Genomic DNA, 17,306 nt, shown 5'->3' on the forward strand with positions numbered 1-17,306 from the left:
TTCCGTTGCAGCAGGATGCATACAAATCCATGACACAAGTAGAGCCAAAACTTAGAGAATATGTAAACCCAACACTTCATATTCCTGATATATGTGCCTGCTGTACCATGTACTAATATGGGAAAGTATCCTGTTCTCTTTGTATTGCTTCCCTTGTGTGAAATCCTTGGTGTTCCTGCCAGTCCCTTTGCTTTCCTTTTAAAAACTGACCACACTAAAGCCTCCTACACACGGTACGATTGTTGGCAGGGGATTGTCTGTTGACAGACCGCTGTCCTAAAATCTTACCGTTAATACGCTCCTTTTGACAATTGTTGTCTAACTTTTGGCCAACAAAGGATGGATGACAGGCTAGTAAATTTTCAGCAGATAGCGGCTTGACGTCTGATTTTCGGATGGTCAGTACAAAAATCCGTCACAAAGTCGAAAGTACAAACACGCATGCTCAGAATCAATGCTCACCAAACAGAAAATTAGCAGAAGGGCCCAAAGGGTGGCGCTCAAGAACTGAAATTCCTCGTAGTATGTCACTATGTTCGTGTTTGTGGCACGACAATTGTGTACAAATGTGAAACCGTCATCATGACGACAGTTTCACATTACTTTTTTCTGTACCCTCCTTGTCATTTACTCTTCCTCCATTTAGAAAAAAAATTTTTTTAAACTTTTGTTAGTGCCTTTTTGGCGGGATTTATGACGTCACACCAGTCTGGGGGTGGGAGGAGTCTTGTTTTTTCCTTTTCTCTTCTTCTGATTGGTTGATGTTTCTTTATATAAATTTTCACTGTTTTTTCACATTTATCACATTTATCACATGCCTGACGAAGGGGTCCTGCGTGACTCCGAAACGTTGCACTCTCTGTGTGTTGTGATCATGCAATAAACTACACGTTTTGACGCCATCTACGCTGTTCCATGGTGTGCTGGCAAATATTTCCATTTTGCCTTGAACCAGTATCTAGCTGGTTGTTGCTGCAGCACCCATATTTCATGAGCTTATCCAGGAAAGTGTGCGATGGGAATATGAAGTACTATTTGACAAAAATCAGACGCTCAGTTGGCCAACAATCGTACCGTGTGTGCGAGGCTTTAGACCGCATCAAGGTCAGTTCTCTGGTTCTGATGGGAACTATGTGTACTCTCCTCCAATGATCAGACTTACCAGATCCTAACCCCCCACACAGCCTTTCTCTGGGAAGTTCAGTGTGCTGTTGCTTCTCCAGAACAGAGAGAATGTGATCACTTATAAATAAAAAAAAAAAAAAAAGAAAAAAAAGAAGACGGAGGAGGAGATTGGAGGGGGGGGGGGGGGAATATTACCTTTTTTTTTTATACTTATACACAAATGTTTTGCCATTCATTTCTATTTTAAACTGAAGGGTTGTTTTACAAACTGAGGGTTTACAATCATTTTTAGGCAAGAATATCTTACCACTAGAGTCTCCACAAAATACAAGCAGTCACCAAGTGATTTATCCTACATGAATACATCCACATCTGAAATATTGGCCTGGACAATGGACCTTTTCATCCACAATTAAAAAGTCTGGAGGCATGCAAATCAATGGGTATTAGGACTGGATTTGGCACACTTACATGTGCTGCTTTTCTCTGGAGAAAGGATATGAGAGATGCTTGATTGTCTGCGGTCGATGGCCAGCCACTTTGGGCTGAATAGGTTCAGTTATTTTCTGAAGGACATTGTTGATTTTGTGCATCAGACCTTGTTTCTCACTTATGTGGTAAATCTGGAATACATAGATTAAAAGAGTGTTCAGTTTTGCTTGGAAAAGTACATAGAGCAGGAAAGACAGAGACCACGTTCACAGAAAAAAAAAAAACATATTACTCCATCAGTTATCAGATCACCAGTTATCAGAGGGTAGCTCTGACATGAGGAACCAAAGCCTCATCCTCTACCAAGTCAACTGTTTCCCCATGAAGACCCAGGCCTGAAAAAGGTCTGTAGCCCTCCAATTGTCTTTGTGGGCACAGTATCTACTGGCAAGTTTAACAGTTAATAAAACCATGTAATGGGTGTACCAAGAGAATTAAACATGGTTTGTGACAGACCACATTACAGTATACAGTATAGATTTAATTTTTAAAGTGGAACTATGGGTGCAACCAATGTGTATGCATGTGTTATGCTCTGCCAGAATGTTAGCCTTGTGGGAAATGGAACTATTATGGAACTCCTGAATGACAAAGAGGTTACCCGTCACCCAGTTTATCATCAAATTGCTTTTTCCTGACGGTTTTCTCAGGCCTAGCTCTCCATAAACGTAACCTCTCTACGGGTCATGGTAATATGCATATATGAGCATGTGAGGCTAAATGTTGGATATCAAAACATACACAAATATTGAAGTGGGACGCTCACTTATATATCTCCGCATTGCTCCTACCTTATGGGCCTAAGCGCCCCTTCTTGTTGCTTGAAATTTGGACAAGTAGATACGGACCTGTTCAACGCTTTTTGGTTGTGCCCCAGGATTAAACGTTTTTGGAACACTGTAGTGAATGTTATCACATACTTACAAAACTACCTACCTCTAACACCCAAATGGGCTCTTTTTGGCCTACTCAATACCCTGGGCATTAAAATTTCAAAAGGGGCTGTAATCAACTCCTTATTATCATTTACTTGTGGCACGAAAAACAATTTTACATAAGTGGATCTACCTGGAACTCCCTACTATCTCTTTATTAATAGACAAAATTATGTTACTTTTTTCATATGGAATGGATGGAGGCCTCCCTGCATAAACAATTACGGGTTGAAACGTTCATTGATGTTTGGGAATCTTTCGTTCAAACCTTGCCCAAAGAAACTCAACAATCTATAATGTAATGCTCTCCATATACTCAATGGTATCAACTCAGACTCCTAACCAACGATCCTCCAATTGATGCTCCACATTCTTCTTAAACTAATTTGCACCTATTCATGTAAAAATTGAGCCCCCCCCCCCTCCTTTCCTCTGCTTGCTACCTGCTAGTCTGACCTCCATCCATTCCACTGTTTCTTCATTTTCACCTCTGGATCCAGTACTTTTAGGTTGCTCGCAACCTATCCCAACATACTGTATACTGTTTTCCTACATTGACTTATTGGACAAATGTTGCGACCATTCTTATTGTTAATCACATTCTCATAATAAAAAAAAGAAAAAAAAAAAAAGAAGTTGGACAGAGATCAAGAAGTTAAGATTGTGTGTGTTAAATACCTAATAATGGTGGTTAGCTATTTCTGTGCCCACAGTCTCATAGCTGTATATCTGCAGGGTTAGATCTAAGGCACTGCTGGCTCACTCCTTGCTAGAGTCTCTGACATGAGACAGCAAGATCCTACCTCTACCAAGATGGCCACCTCCTCACAGAGACACAGTGCAGAACATGGCATTCTAAGTCAGTTTTAGGGAAGCTGCAGGCACTTTGCCCTTTGCCTGTTTGTTTAGTACAGCTTCAAAGGGTTTAGTTGCTCTTTAATTAGGACAAAAAAAAAAATCAAATACAGGAAAGCACATCATTAGTCATAATACAGGGTACACCCACCTTCCATGAAATGCTTCACTTTGCCAACTATTTTTATGTGAAACCATTCTGCTAGCTGACACCCCATTAGAGGAAATATATGGCAGGGACAGGACCTGTCATGGTTTGCCAGAATCCTATTTAACAAAAACTAAACACGTTCCTTCATACATTTCACATAGTGTAAATATAGTTTATTGTAACTTTTCACTTTATTACGCTTCTTTAGTTGTTCTTAGTTTACACTTTAGTTATAAATGTAATAAAACCTATTTTGCAGTATGTAGTAATAAGTTCAGGAATTTAGTAAACTATTTTGGATTCCTGAAAGTGGACTTCTAGGCTCAACTTTAATTTTAAAAATGCTCTCTCCCTTCTCCTACCGCCTATGACGACTAACCTGTGTAAGAAAGATTATACATACACACACACACACACACACACACACACACACACACACACACACACACACACACACACACAGCTATAGATATTATTAAAAAAAACACACACAGCGCCTTGAAAAAAAAAAAAAAGTATTCATACCCCTTCACATTTTCCACATTTTATCATGTTACAGCCAAAAATGTAAATGTATTTTATTGGAACTTTATGTAATAGACCAACAAAAAGTGGCACATAATTGTGAAGTAGAAGGTTCTCAGTTTTTTTTTTTTTTTTTTTTACAAATACATATAAATAAAATATGAAAAGTGTGGCGTGCATTTGTATTCAGCCCCCTTTACTCTGATACCCCTAACTAAAATCTAGTGGAACTAATTGCCTTCAGAAATCACCTAATTAGTAAATAGAGTCCACCTGTGTGTAATTTAATCTCAGTATAAATGCAGCTGTTCTGTGAAGCCCTCAGAGGTTTATTAGGAGAACCTTAGTGAACAAACAGCTTTACGAAGACCAGGGAACACACCAGACAGGTCAGGGATAAAAGTTGCAGAGAAGCAGGGTTAGGTTATATTAAAAAAAAAAAAAAATATCCCAAGCTCTGAACATCTAACGGAGAACTGTTCAATCCAGCATACGAAAATGGAAAGAGTATGGCACAACTGGAAACCTACCAAGACATGACCGTCCACCTAAACAGAGGCCCGGCAAAGAGAGCTTTACTCAGAAAAGCAGCCAAGGGGCCCATGGTAACTCTGTAGGAGCTGCCGAGATCCACAGCTCAGGTGGGAGAATCTGTCCACAGGACAACTATTAGTCGTGCATTCCACAAATCTGGCCTTTATGGAAGAGTGGCAAGAAGAAAGCCATTGTTGAAAGAAAGCCTTAAGGAGTCCTGTTTGCGAGAAGTCATGTGGGGGACACAGCAAACATGTGGAAGAAGGTGCTCTGGTCAGATGAGATCAAAATTGAACTTTTTGCCATACAAGCAAAATGCTATGTATGGCGGAAAACTAACACTGCACATCACCCTGAACACACCATCCCCACCGCGAAACGTAATGGTGGCAACATCATGTTGTGGGGATGTTGTGGGGATTCTCTTCTTCGGCAGGGACAGGGAAACTGGTCAGAGTTGATGGGAACATGGAAAAGCCGAATACAGGGCAATCTAAGAAGAAAACCTGTTAAGAGTCTGCAAAAAAAAAAAAAAATGATCAGCCAACTTAGGTGCTCTTGATCAAGGTCATCTGCTGATCTGAGAACTGTACTGGGGACTTTTAATGGCCACTATAAATTACAGGTAGTGTTACTCAGTGTCCCTGGCTTCACTGCGTCTCCGACTTTGTGGTGTCTTGTAGCAGTGACACCTATGCCGAAATCAGGAGATAGGGTCCTATCCAGCTCCTCCCACTTCACATTCCTCACCAGTCAGCTGACCTCTAGTCTCTGCCCCCCACCCATGCTGTGAACTGAATGGGAGGCTGCAGAGGCTGAGTGGGCGGCTGTGGGCTCCAGGAACGGCCCAGCTGGGCGGCCGCAAAAAGGCAGAGAGAGCGGTGCGGGTTTCAGGAACAGCCCAGGATTTGGTGACCCCTGGCAAATCATCATTCGACCCCTGAGGGGGTCCCGACCCCCAGGTTGAGAACCACTGGTTTGGATCAAAGCATATTCAAGTGTTAGAATGGCCCAATCAAAGTCTAGACCTAAATCCAATTGAGAATCTCTGGCAAGACTTGAAAATTGCTGTTCACAGACACTCTACATCCAATCTGACAGAGCTTGAGCTATTTTGCAAAGAAGAATGGGCAAACATGTCACTCTAGATGTGCAAAGCTGGTAGAGACATCCCCAAAAAGAATAGCAGCAAAATATGGTTCTACGAAGTATTGACTCAGGGGGGCTGAACACAGATGCACACCACACTTTAAGAGGTTTATTTATAAAAAAAATTGAAAAGCATTTATTTTCCCTCCACATCACAATTATGTGTCACTTTGGAGTTTGTCTATCACATAAAATCCAATTAAAATACATTTACGTTTTTGGTTGTAACATGACTAAATGTGGAAAATTTCAAGGCACACATTATATATATTTTACACATACATATACACACACACAAAATGTATACAGTATCTCATATTTTATTATATGTTTTCATGTGTCAACACAGAAGAAATGACACTTTGCTACAATGTAAAGTAGTGAGTGTACAGCTTGTATAACAGTGTAAATTTGTTGTCCCCTCAAAATAACTCCCTTAGTGAAAATGTCCAAATTGGGCCCAATTAGCCATTTTCCCTCCCCGACATCATGTGACTCGGTGTTACAAGGTCTCAGGTGTGAATGGGGAGCAGGTGTGTTAAATTTGGCTATAAGAAGATTGCCAAGACCCTGAAACTGAGCTGCAGCATGGTGGCCAAGATCATACAGCGGTTTAACAGGACAGGTTCCACTCAGAACAGGCCTTGCCATGGTTGACCAAATAAGTTGAGGGCACGTGCTCAGCGTCATATCCAGAGGTTGTCTCTGGAAAATAGATGTATGAGTGCTGCCAGCATTGCTGCAGAGTTGCAGAGGTGTGTGTGTGTGTGTGTGTGTGTGTGTGTGTGTGTGTGTGTGTGTGTGTGTGTGTGTGTGTGGGGGGGGGGGGGGTCAGCATGTCAGTGCTCAGACCATACGCCACATACTGCATCAAGTTGGTCTGCATGGCTGTCGCCCCAGAAGGAAGCCTCTTCTAAAGATGATGCACAAGGAAGTCTGCAAACATGTCCTGTGATCTGGTGAGACCAAGATAAACTTATTTGGTTCAGATGGTGTCAAGCATGTGTTGCAGCAACCAGGTGAGGAGTACAAAGACAAGTGTGTCTTGCCTACAGTCAAACACGGTGGTGGGAGTGTCATGGTCTGGGTCTGCATGAGTGCTGCTGGCACTGAGGAACTACAGTTCTTTGAGGAAACAATGAATGCAACATACAGGGCTGCTGATAGAAATCATAGGGGCTGTACAGCCTGCCTGACGGGGTCATGCCCATGGTCCCTCCTTTAGCCCCACCCCTAGCCCCTCCCCAGAAAGTCAGAGACTGCAGACATGGTGCAGGAGACGGTCACAGACTGCAGACATGGTGCAGGAGACGGTCACAGACTGCAGACATGGTGCAGGAGACGGTCACAGACTGCAGACATGGTGCAGGAGACGGTCACAGACTGCAGACATGGTGCAGGAGACGGTCACAGACTGCAGACATGGTGCAGGAGACGGTCACAGACTGCAGACATGGTGCAGGAGACGGTCACAGACTGCAGACATGGTGCAGGAGACGGTCACAGACTGCAGACATGGTGCAGGAGACGGTCACAGACTGCAGACATGGTGCAGGAGACGGTCACAGACTGCAGACATGGTGCAGGAGACGGTCACAGACTGCAGACATGGTGCAGGAGACGGTCACAGACTGCAGACATGGTGCAGGAGACGGTCACAGACTGCAGACATGATACAGAAGACGGTTAGGGATCACAGACATGATTGATTCAGGAGATGGTGGGAGACTGTTTATGGCTGAACCCAGTGTAAAAGTATACAGTATCACAGGGCTGATCCACTCTATTTAAACCAGCTCTGCAAGATCAAGTCAGTGATTTCCCTTTGAAAGTACAACCAAGTGACAGAAGACAGCATCACATCCAATTTCCAAAATACAAATTTTAAAATTTTCTTACAAACAGTGAACTGGTCAGGATTAGTGGAGGACAGTAACCAGTTAATGGGGCTGTGAAGTTTCTAGCCTGATCCAGCAGTACTGTAAATCCTCCAAACGAACAAAAAAAAAACATCAATCAATCTGTGCAGCAAACACAGAGCTGATTATAAGCTGAAATGGTTAACAGCTGCTGCAGAGTCTTCCAGAGATTGTATTAGTGTGATCAGGCAATGTGCCGGTCAGGTTAGGCAGATAAAAAAAAAAACACACAGCAAGATAAGAGGAAGGGGAGGTTGATCGGTAACCTGTACACTGCCTGATCACATAGATATTTGGAAGACACTACAGTCGGCCAGCAACATGTTACCGTGCTCCCGACAATCCTGTTGTTTCCATTCAGCCAGAGCTGTGTGTCCTGCAGAACTTGTATTGCTGCTATAGTCATACCTCCATGTGTCTCCCTCCTTGCTCCCCCATTCAGCCCCATCCAACACTGTTTACAGTCAAATGTGAGCAGCTGGAGAAGGGGAGGGAAACACTTTTTTTTATTACTTTGCATTCAATGTTTATATTGCCCGGGCGGTACTCCCCTGCTGGCCGGGCCCGGTACAACAGGGCCACTTGTACTGGCTTATCAGCAGCCCTGCCAACATGTACTGTGACCTACTGAAGCAGAGCATGATCCCCTCCCTTCGGAGACTGGGCCACAGGGCAGTATTCCAACAGGATAATGACCCCAAACACACCTCCAAGACGACCGCTGCCTTGCTAAAGAAGCTGAGGATAAAGGTGATGGACTGGCCAAGCATATCTTCAGACCTAAACCCTATTGAGCATATGTAGGGCATCCGCAAATGGAAGGTGGGGGAGTGCAAGGTCTCTAACATCAACCAGCTCCGTGATGTCGCCATGGAGGAGCGGAAGAGGACTCCTGTGGCAACCTGTGAAGCTCTGGTGACCTCCATGCCCAAGAGGGTTAAGGCAGTGCTGGAAAATAATGGTGCCCACACAAAATATTGACACTTTCACTTAGGGGTGTACTAACTTTTGTTGCCAGCAGTTTAGACATGGTTGTGTTGAGTTATTTTGAGGGGACAGCAAATTTACACAAGCTGTACAATCACTACTTTACATTGCAGCAAAGTGTCATCATATGAAAAGATATGATCAAATATTTACAAAAAAAACGTGAGGGCTGTACTCACTTGTGAGATACTATGTATGTATGTATGTATGTATGTATGTATGTATGTATGTATGTATTCATTCTATCTATCCATCTCACACACACTTGGGTCCATATATATTTGGACACAGGCACAAGTTTTTTTTTTTTTTCAGGTATTTGCCAAAACCTATTCAAGATATAGTTCTATAATGGATATGGTCTGAAAGTGCACACACTCAGGTTTAATTTGAGGGTATGTACATTCAAATCGGAGGAAGGGATTAGGAATTAGAGCTCTTAAGAATAGCCACCCCCCCTTTTTCAAGAGACCAAAATTAATTGGACAATTTAATCAAAAGCGGTTTCATGACCAGGTGTGGGCTACTCTTTAGTTATATCTTTATTGATTAAGCCGGTAAAAGATCTGGAGTTGATTCTAAGTGTGGTATTCACATTTGGAATCTATTGCTGTGAACCTACATCATGCATTCAAATGAGCTGTCCATGCAAGTGAAACAGGCCATTGTAAGGCTTCAATAAACTAAACAAATCCATCAGAGAGATAGCAGCAACATTAGGAGTGGCCAAATCAACAGTTTGGCACATTTTGAGTAAAGAAGAACGCACTAGTGAGTTCAGCAGCATGAAAAGTCCTGGACGCCCACAGAAGACAACAGCTGTGGATGATCACAGGATCCTCTCTATGGTACAGAAAAACCCTTTCACAACATCCAGACAAGTGAAGGACACTCTCCAGGAGGTGGGCGTATAATTGTCAGTCCACAATCAAAAGAAGACTTCACAAGAGCAAATACAGAGGGTTCACCACAAGGTGCAAACCATTCATAAGCCTGAAGAATAGAAAAGCCAGGTTAGACTTTGCCAAAAAAATCTAAAAAAAAAAAAAAGCCAGACCAGTTCTGGAAAAGCATTCTTTGGACAGATGAAACTAAGATTAATCTGTACCAGAATGACGGGAAGAAAACAGTGTGGAGAAGTGTGGCTCATGATCCAAAGCACACAACATGATCTGTAAAACACTGTGCAGACAGTGTGATGGCATGGGCATGCATGGCTTCCAGTGGCACTGGGTCATTGGTGTTTATTGATGATGTGACAGAAGACAGAAGCAGCCGGATGAATTCTGCAGTGTTGAGAGATATACTGTCAGCCCAGATTCAGCCAAATACAGCAAAGTTGATTGGATGGCGCTTCACAGTACAGATGGACAATGATCCAAAACACACTGCAAAAGCAACCCAGGAGCTTTTGAAGGAAAATGGAATATTCTGCAATGGCTGAGTCAATCACCTGAACTCAACCCAATTGAGCATGCATTTCACTTGCTGAAGGCAAAACTAAAAGCAGAAAGACCCACAAACAAAGAACAACTGAAGACAGCTGCAGTTAGAGCCTGGCAAAGCATCAGAAAGGAGGAAACCCAGTCTTTGGTAATGTCCATGGGTTCCAGACTTCAGGCAGTCATTGCCAGTAAAGAAATCTCGACAAAATATTAAAAATTAACACTTTATTTATATTTATTTGTCCAATAACATTTGAGCCCCTGAAAATGGGGGGGACTGTGTATAAAAATGTTTGCAGTCCCTAAAATTTGTACTTGATATTTCTTTTTCTTATATATATATATATATATATATATATATATATATATATATATATATATATATATATATATATATATATATATATATATATATATATATATATATATATATATATATATATATATATATATATATATATAGTGTGTGAGATAGATAAAATAGTAAGAATAGATAAGGATAGATAAGGATAGATAGAAAGTATTCAGACCCTCAAATTTTTCACTCTTTGTTATATTGCAGCCATTTGCTAAAATCATTTAAGTTCATATTTAAGTTAATTTTTTCCTCATTAATGTACGCACAGCACCCCATATTGACAGAAAAACACAGAATTGTTGACATTTTTGCAGATTTATTAAAAAAGAAAAACTGAAATATCACATGGTCCTAAGTATTCAGACCCTTTGCTGTGACACTCATATTTAACTCAGGTGCTGTCTATTTCTTCTGATCATCCTTGAGATGGTTCTACACCTTCATTTGAGTCCAGCTGTGTTTGATTATACTGATTGGACTTGATTAGGAAAGCCACAAACCTGTCTATATAAGACCTTACAGCTCACAGTGCATGTCAGAGCAAATGAGAATCTTGAGGTCAAAAGGAACTGCCTGAAGAGCTCAGAGACAGAATTGTGGCAAAGCACAGATCTGGCCAAGGTTACAAAAAAAATTCTGCTGCACTTAAGGTTCCTAAGAGCACAGTGGCCTCCATAATCCTTAAATAGAAGACGTTTGGGACGACCAGAACCTTTCCTAGAGCTGGCCGTCCGGCCAAACTGAGCTATCGGGGGAGAAGAACCTTGGTGAGAGAGGTAAAGAAGAACCCAAAGATCACTGTGGCTGAGCTCCAGAGATGCAGTCGGGAGATGGGTGAAAGTTGTAGAAAGTCAACCATCACTGCAGCCCTCTACCAGTCAGGGCTTTATGGCAGAGTGGCGGCCCGACGGAAGCCTCTCCTCAGTGCAAGACACATGAAAGCCCGCATTGAGTTTGCTAAAAAAACACCTGAAGGACTCCAAGATGGTGAGGAATAAGATTCTTTGGTCTGATGAGAACAGGATAGAACATTTTGGCCTTAATTCTAAGTGGTATGTGTGGAGAGAACCAGGCACTGCTCATCACCTGTCAAATACAGTCCAACAGTGAAGCATGGTGGTGGCAGCATCATGCTGTGGGGGTGTTTTTCAGCTGCAGGGACAGGACGACTGGTTGCAATCAAGGGAAAGATGAATGCGGCCAAGTACAGGGATATACTGGACGAAAACCTTCTCCAGTGTGCTCAGGACCTCAGACTGGGCTGAAGGTTTATCTTCCAACAAGACAATGACCCTAAGCACACAGCCAAAATAACGAAGGAGTGGCTTCACAACTCCGTGACGGTTCTTGAATGGCCCAGCCAGAGCCCTGACTTAAACCCAATAGAGCATCTCTAGAGAGACCTAAATATGGCTGTCCATTAACGTTTGCCATCCAACCTGACAGAACTGGAGAGGATCTGCAAGGAGGAATGGCAGAGGATCCCCAAATCAAGGTGTGAAAAACTTGTTGCATCTTTCCCAAAAAGACTCATGGCTGTATTAGATCAGAAGGGTGCTTCTACTAAATACTGAGCAAAGGGTCTGAATACATAGGACCATGTGATATTTCAATTTTTCTTTTTTAATACATCTGCAAAAATGTCAACAATTCTGTGTTTTTCTGTCAATATGGGGTGCTGTGTGTACATTAAATGAGGAAAAAAAATGAACTTAAATGATTCCCCCTGGGTCTACTGGGAGCAAGCTTACATTCACCCAGGGCTGATTCCAGGGCTATAATGGCTTTAATAAGGAACTTGAAAGGAGAAGGAAAGAGGGTTAGGGGAGATTTCAGATACCATTTGCAGATCACTTACAGACTCCTTGAATCCAAAAGGTAAAACAACTTTCTCTTTAGCAGACCTTGACTACCTGGATAGGCCTCTCGCACAGACCTAGCAGCCGGTAGAATTTCTGGACAAGCCTCTCTCACAGAATTAGCAGCCAGGAGCTAGTTACTACAGTTTAGATTGTAGAATAGGATTCAGCTTCACAGTGTCAGAACCTTTAAGCCATCCGGCAACACAGTAAGAGTAGATTAGGTATAGGTGCGTCCTCCAAATTAGTTACCAGGCCCTCCTGAGAGACCAGCCTTCATCCTGGCTCTCTCCAGCAAGGGTCCTCCCCTGGATCTCGGCAAGACAGCCTAAGGACCACCACAGAATTAGTAGACCCCAGACAGGCTTCTGGGCCTACTTGCAGCAACAAATCCTCAGGCCAGGAGGGCCCCAAGGTAATAGAAAGGCACACTAGAGAACATGGCTCTGCCCAATAAATACACCCTTTCCAGAATGCACAGCGGCCAGGAACCTCCTACTGGGCAGTTCTGGAAAAAACATTCTCATTACATAGCTCAACTTGTTGTAATTCTCATACTGGCCTGTGAGCAGTGACACCTACTGGCAATAGTGAGAAATGCACAACTCAGTTAAAGTGGTGTTCCAGCCGAAATTATACTTTTTAAATAAAAATACCCCTATAATACACAAGTTTAATGTATTCTAGTAAAGTTAGTCTGTAAACTAAGGTCTGTTTTGTTCGTTTATAGCAGTAGTTTGTTATTTTATAAACTTACAGCAGGCCGTGGCCATCTTAAGTGTGGGCATCTGAAGCCAGACTGTATTTCTTCCTGGATCTCATCCTTGCAGATCTCGCACATGCTCAGTGCAGCACAAGCAGTGTAATAGGTTTCAGGTCAGGTTTCCATAGCAATGGCAGTTTCAGAGGAAGTTGCCGCCCCTTCCCAGAAGGCATTGCAAACAGGAAATGATGCGATGGGCCGCGGCCAGGGAGGAGGCAGAGAAAAATGAATACAGCAGATATACAGTAGGTGCTGAGAATTTTTTTTTAAAAATATCCAATTTGTTTACAGTGCACAGTTTAGTGAGGGATGCTGAAGAGTTGTTAAAGTGGGTGGAACTCCACTTTAAGTTTAGAGCAGCACCAAATAAACTATACAATCAAATCTGAGCTGTTTACAGCTCAGCCAAAAACTAAAAATTTACACTATACCCCCGATTTTCATCCGTTGCTGGTGCTCCCCCTTGCAGTTGTCGCTGGCTGACACAGGGGAGACAAATTACATGGTTGGACCGGAGCGGCCTGGCCTGAAAATAGGCAAGCGTATGCATCTTTTATATACAGATTATTCAGCATAGGTGTAAGGAGGGGGGAAAGAACATTTTTAAGAATAGTTGGGTTTATGCTGGAAATTCCACTTTAATGCATTTGGAACTATTACAATGATACTTTTCTAATGTATTACTATTCTTTTTTTTACTTACTACAGTGGAGGTTGAGATTAGTGCAGAGTCTGTTAATGTGGAAAACCTGGCTAGCTGTCAGATCTTCTAACTCTTGGCTCACCTACCCAGCAGAGAAGGAAGAGGACCCTGTCTTGGGCCAAGATACTCTTCTGAAGGTCTACAGTAACCCCCAATTGGGTTTTGCTCCCAATTAAAAAATGTAAAAAAATCCAACCTGTTGATCCTATTAGAAATCTGGTGACCTGATAACTTCCTGTACTCCCTGCCAATGTTACATAGGTATCAGTTAGCATTATTCCTAATTCTCTATGTAAACTACAAAATACCTCCCCCATGTTATATAGAACAAGTGAGAGAGAGAGGTGTTATGCAGACCTAATAAACTTCTTGTCCTAGGTGACCAGGGGACGTAAAGCCCAAAACAAAAAACCTATGCAGCCACTACAGCTAAGGATTTGTAATCTGCATTATTACATTTTTGTTCTTGGGTTTAGATACACTTTAAGCCCTGTATTTTACTGGTTAAACTCCACCTAACAGAGTATTGGTTTTGAGTATAAGTATAGTTTTTTTAATAGTACTTCACACTGTATTTAGGGCCGATTTAACCAAAACAGAAATTAAAGTAGAACTAAGAGCCAAATCATAATTTTAATGCAGTGTCACTAGCATGAACAGCAGTTTTTGTTTTTTTTCTAAGACTTCCCACGACATAGTATTGTTACCCGTTTTATCTTGCCAGTAGATCTGTTATTTACCCCATTTCCATTTACAGGACAAGCTATTCAATAAAAGGGACAAATATAGATAGGACAACGCATATAACACTGACAGAGGCACATACAACAGTGCTTGTACTCCTTTATTTAAGTTCATTTGTTTTAGGATACAGTGATTTTTGATATTCCAGCCATGTCCAGCGTTAAACGTTGAATTAAAAATTTTCTATATTATATATGCATTTTGTTTTTGCCCAAATATCTGCCTACGGGTACACTCTGGTCGCTCAGACGTCATGTAAGGGCGGCGTTTGGCATTGCATGCATTGTGTTCCGAAGTTGTGAGTGAGGCGTGGGGCTGTAGTCTAGCTCACATTGAGGCTTGGTTATATTTGATGAACCGCATATGTGTATTAGTGAAAGCAAGGTTTGGCTGGTTGTAATGACTATATTTAGCGATGACAGGAAGAGTTTTCTCATGCCCGGGAAGAAGTCCATTTGTGACGAAACCGGTCGGGCGGGGATATACAGACCTGTCATGCTTTTTTTTTTTTTTAAACTTACCATCGTTTTATATTTATGCCTGCATTACTGTGAAGGATGCAAGTGCAAAATTTTAGCTTAATAAATCGTCTGTAAGAGGTTCTACACTATCAGAGCTTCGCTTCTTTTATTTGACATACCGATGGAACATCTGGATGATCGGAGACCAGAGCAATAGGAGCTGTGTGCTATCGGGCTGCTGTCTCCCCTGATCAACTTTAACGGTGGATACACCAAGGCTCCTGTGACCTTCCATAATCAGTGGGTCCACACCCTGGGGTAAGAGTACATCTTACCCTCTGTGTCAGTGGCGTGTCACATGGTGGAGGATTGTCTACTGGATCTTCATTATGCACTATAAGATGTGTTTATCATTTACTTCATATCCTTGACTATTCATGAGCCATTGGGTTTTCGGACTTTAGAGACATTATTTGTTTTTTAATTAAGTATTTGGAGCCATGTCTTCTAGCTCTATTTAGTGCAGCATTTTTGTCTTTTTTTTCACAATTTTTGTTGGGTTTATCCCACAATAATGTTGCAGCTTTTTTCTATGTTTTGAGCACCTTTGCACAAGTGCAATATTTTTTTAATGTACTACTGGACATCCAACAGTCAGCCTTTATTCATATGACATTTTTCACATACAAAATGTTGGTGTAATGTTTAAAAATGGTTAGCTAGAGTTAGGCTTTAATATGTTTTTTGCTAATTTAAAGTCCATCTAAAGCTGGCCATACATGTATAGAATTTTGTTTGAAAATAGTTTTTTTTTTGCAACATCCGTTGAATTTCTAGTGATTAGTCGGGGTAAAACCAACATTCTTTTTTGACTGCAGTGAAGTGTATGTAGTTTTCATTCAGGAAACTCCAAAAATTAAAGGCAAACATTTGTATGAAAATCTACCAGTGTATGGCAAGCTTAAAGTGGTTGTAAAGGCTCAAGATTTTTTTACCTTCATACATTTTATGCATAACGGTAAAACACCTTCTGTTCGCAGCAGCCCACCCAGCCGCCCGAACACTTTCCATGAGCCTGATCTCGATCCAGCGATGTGCACAAGAGCAACGGCTTTCCTGGGTCTCTCCTCATTGGCTGAGACAGCGGGAGCCATTGGGTCAATGAGGAGACAGGGCCCAAGCCACGCTCCATGTGTTAATGGACACGCAGAGCAGCAGCTCAGGTGCCTCCATAGCAAGCCGCTTGCTATGGGGACACTCGGCAGGAGCCAGGAGTGTCGGTAGGGGACCCAAGAAGAGGTGGATCGGGGCTGCTCTGTGCAAAACCACTGCAAGTAAGTATGACATGTTATATAAAAAGAAAAAAAAATTCTGCTTTTAATATCACTTTAAGGCTACCCTGTCCACATGGTCACAAATTTCACTGCAGAACAAACAGTGTTGTCACCCTGTTGCAGCTAGTGGATCTATTGGCAGGATCAAGAGGTAATACAACTATGTTACAAGCGGGGACACAAAAACTGCTGTGTTCATGCCATTGATAGATGGCAGCACATATGTATTTTTTTATTTTGCCCATAGTACCATTTTAAGCACATTCTAGCTAGACGTATTGTGGATACGCAAAATATGTAGCTCACATACATATAACTGTAAAAGCAGGAGTCTCAAACTGGTGGCCCTCCTGCTGTTGCGGAACTACAAGTCCCATCATGTTTCGGTCATGCTTGTAACAGTCAGCCTTGCAATGCCTGATGGGACTTGTAGTTTCGCAACAGCTGGAGGGCCGCCAGTTTGAGACCCCTGCTGTAAAGAGCTTGGCCTACCTGTTATTGGTAGGCTTTATTTTAATACAGCTAAATGATGTTTGGAAGCCCATGCCTTTCATTGAGCAGCAGTATTTACATACAGCGATCACTATATATAAATGTGTCCAGGGTTATTTATGATTAACAGGGAAGAGTTGTGAGCACATACCTTCTTAGTAGGCATCTTAAGTTTCATAAACTCAGCTTCTCTGCACAGAACATTCCAGGGAGCGTGGATTTTCACAAATCCCACACCATGCATCTTCGTCTATACCAAGAAAGAAAAAAAAAAGTTCACTTAGAATACTATATTAAATACACTCAAGGATCTAATGGCTTATCATAATTCATTTTATATCCATAAGCATGTTTTTATGGTTACACGATATCCTGAGAAAATCTGAGTAGCAACATCAGAGTACAGTAGTGTGGCAAAGCTAGAACAGAAATGTTCCCAGCAAATATATATTGCCCCAATATACCAAATATAGTA

The 17,306-nt window shown here is 41.9% G+C and overlaps 1 protein-coding gene across 6 annotated transcripts in view; it reads right to left on the minus strand.

The window, feature by feature from the left end:
* ANO1 (anoctamin 1) overlaps positions 1–17,306 on the minus strand; it is a 292,511-nt gene that overhangs the window by 89,798 nt on the left and 185,407 nt on the right. For all 6 annotated transcript variants that reach the window (XM_073604245.1, XM_073604241.1, XM_073604242.1 and 3 more), the window contains 2 exons: positions 16,983–17,081; positions 1,597–1,748 (listed from right to left, as the gene is read on the minus strand). In XM_073604245.1, coding sequence (XP_073460346.1) covers positions 1,597–1,748; positions 16,983–17,081 — 251 coding nt within the window. The remainder of the gene's footprint in view (positions 1–1,596; positions 1,749–16,982; positions 17,082–17,306) is intronic.

This window comes from Aquarana catesbeiana, linkage group LG11, assembly GCF_042186555.1.
Source record: "Aquarana catesbeiana isolate 2022-GZ linkage group LG11, ASM4218655v1, whole genome shotgun sequence".
NCBI classification, from domain to species: domain Eukaryota; kingdom Metazoa; phylum Chordata; class Amphibia; order Anura; family Ranidae; genus Aquarana; species Aquarana catesbeiana.